Source organism: Monoraphidium neglectum (assembly GCF_000611645.1).
Source record: "Monoraphidium neglectum strain SAG 48.87 unplaced genomic scaffold scaffold04238, whole genome shotgun sequence".
In the NCBI taxonomy this organism is placed as follows: Eukaryota; Viridiplantae; Chlorophyta; class Chlorophyceae; order Sphaeropleales; family Selenastraceae; genus Monoraphidium; species Monoraphidium neglectum.
Window position 1 is genome coordinate 1 of NW_014009391.1, and position 2,695 is coordinate 2,695.

A 2,695-nucleotide genomic window follows, 5' to 3' on the forward strand; every position below is an offset into this window, starting at 1 on the left:
GGTGGAGGTACGTGTACTGCTCCCCTGGGGTCGTGGTGGGGGTGGGGGTGCGGGGGAGGGGGTCCCTGGTCAGTTGGTCGGTGACACCCACGACTCATCCCTTGTTGATGATTGGACGGCTTGCACTGAGCAGGGACCACGTATCAAGGGGTCCACTCAAGGCTGCCTTGACAATCAAAAATCTGGGTTTGACGCAGCAGCTCGGCTCGCTGGCGTCTGCAAAAAATCTCATGAAGGTCTACAGACTTCCTATGCAAACGCAAGCTGAACAACGCTTGCTGCTCAAGCGCAGCATGCCGCCCTGACCCCCTGACTGCCGCTCAGCAGGCGCTTGCGCCCCTCACTGCAGTTTGAGGGGGAGACGCAAGCTCAAAAGGTGTTGCCGGCGATGAAATCAATGGGGCTATTGCAAGGCTGGCGGCTGCGCTTGCTCACCTGCGAGCTCAGCAATGTCCTCCAGCGCCCGCATCAGGTGCGTCGCCACGCCGCGCCGCCGCCACTCGGGCACCACCGCTGTGTTGCAGATGTAGCCGCATTTGACGGGCGGGTTGAGGGTCAAATAAGACGATCGCGTGGACGGGTCGAAGGACACCTCGGCAGTGCCGATGAGCACCGCGCGCGCCGCCCGCCCCGTCGCGCCGCCGCCGCCGCCCGCTGCTGCGCCTGCCCCCGCCCCCGCCCCGCCGCCAGCCGGGGCGCTGCTGCTGCTGCTGCTGCTGCTGCTGCTGCTGCTGCTGCTGCTGCTGCTGCTGCTGCTGCTGCTGCTGCTGCCGCTACCGGCAGGCGTGCCCTGGTGGTTGGTACCTTCAGGCTGCGGTTGGAGGACGGCTGTTATTACCACCGCCTTTGGCGGCAGCTGCACGTGCTCCTCTAGATACGCCGCGATCCTCCGGCGCACGAAGCGGCCGTACGGGCCTATGTTGGCAGCTGCTATGAAGCTGCTCGTCAGCAGGTCCGCACATGGACCCTGGAGTAGGGAGCGGGGTTTTGGCACAATGGGATGAGCTGGTGACGGCTAAGGGTGTGCAGGGATTGTGTTTGCTGCACGACGTTAGTGTGACTGGCGGCGGGTGTGCTGCATCCGCACCTGAGTGTCCTGCGCGGCTGGCCTTTGCCTTGAAACAGCACGCTGTCGGCTCTGCAGGGCGGGCACACCAGCACGCAGCAGGGCGTGGACGGCTGCTCTCGTGTCAAGAGGGAGCATGCGGGAGGCGTCCTCACCAGCCACTGCGGCCGCAGCGCCGAAACGACGAGCTTGGCTCCATCTGGCAGTGTCACCACGTACTCATAGGCCATGATCTTTTGTACAAGGTCTGGCGCCTCCCCTGCTGCTAGTTGCTGCTGCTGCTGCTCCAGCTCCTGCTGCTGTGCCGATGCGGCGGCGGTGGGGAGGCATCGCAGGTGCGCCACTGCCTTGGGGCGCTGCTGCCTCGCGGAGCGCGCGGCCGATGCTCTCGCGGGGTGGGCGCCACATAGAGGCTTCAAGCTCACGATCTGCTGCTGCATCATCGGCCTGAGCACAAATGGGGGCCTCTAGCTGCCAGGTCAAGGGTAATGGTGATCACTCGGTAAATGGCTGTTGTTACAGAGGTGTTGTTCGATAATCATTCTCTTTTGAAGAGTATGGCAGCTGTGCGGTGAGTGTACGTGAGTGCATTGACCCTCCGGGGTGTGCAAGTGACAAGTACAGTGGTTCCTAGGCTGCGCACTTGCTGACCGGCATACATGCACCCGTATAATGTACGCGCATCGAGCTGAATCTTCTTACAGGGTCTCGGGTTGAAAAATATCGATCCTGACCCGCATCACCTGGCCCTAGCAGGGCTCTTTCACACATCACCAATGCGCGTGTGATATGCTGATCCCGCGACTAAGTGGCTCGTGGCCGCAGGTGGTCCAGCGGCGGCATGGCCAGCAGTGTGCAGCACGACCTGGCACTGCTTCGCTGCTGTGCAAGCCACTGCATGCGGACGCGGGCGGTCGCAGCCACCGACTGCGGCCGTCTGCAGTCTCTGGCGCCATGGCCGCCCCCACCAGCAGCAACGCCGCCAGCAGCAGCACCGCCGCCAGCGCAAACGCGACTGGCGGCGCCGCCGGCGCCCCCTCCGGCCCGGCACCTCAGCAGCAGCAGCAGCCTGCGGCGCCCCCGCCGCCGCCGTCGTCCCCGGGCCCCCACGGCGCCGCGGCGGCGGCGGCGCGCGCCCCCGAGGCGTCCGCGGGCGCGTTCCTGCGGCCCGTCTACGTATTCGTCTTCTCCATCCTCTTCCTAGGGGGCCTCCTGTTTGCCAGCATGTCCCTGCAGCTGACCGCGGACGTCGGCTTTTTCGAGGCCCTCGGCCGCATCACGCGCCGCGTGCTGCGCTCCATCGCCTTCCGCCAGCTGGTGGTGATCTCGGTTGCGATCTTCCTCGTGAGGTTCGCGCTGAACAACGTGCTGCGGGTACTGGCTGCGTGGAGCAGCAGCCCGGTGCCGTGGGACAAGTCCAAGGTCTATTATGTGATGAAAGAGGTGGGGGCCGGGACTTGGCCGGCCTTGTTTTCAAACTCCATGTGTTCTTCAATGATTGATGTTTCCGAGGTTTGACTGCGGAGGCCCGATTCGACCCGAGACGAAAGCGGCAGGGGGCATGCGGCTGCCGTAGCGCGTCACCGCGGCGGCGGGGCGCCCGCCGCGAGCGGAGGGCGGACTGCGGGG

The 2,695-nt window shown here is 65.0% G+C and overlaps 2 protein-coding genes across 2 annotated transcripts in view; one reads left to right on the plus strand and one right to left on the minus strand.

The window, feature by feature from the left end:
* Positions 1–320: 320 nt before the first annotated feature.
* On the minus strand, positions 321–1,509 carry MNEG_14075 (hypothetical protein; the record flags this gene model as incomplete). The annotated part of the gene is made up of 4 exons (XM_014037452.1): positions 321–343; positions 436–967; positions 1,222–1,365; positions 1,492–1,509. 4 exons carry the CDS (start codon positions 1,507–1,509, stop codon positions 321–323), a joined length of 717 nt encoding a protein of 238 aa, XP_013892906.1.
* A 511-nt stretch (positions 1,510–2,020) lies between these two features.
* The window catches only part of MNEG_14076 (hypothetical protein), a gene marked incomplete at both ends in the record, with an annotated part of 2,919 nt that continues 2,244 nt past the window's right edge, over positions 2,021–2,695 (plus strand). Inside the window, one exon of the mRNA XM_014037453.1 lies at positions 2,021–2,509. Within this exon, the coding sequence (XP_013892907.1) occupies positions 2,021–2,509 (489 nt within the window). The remainder of the gene's footprint in view (positions 2,510–2,695) is intronic.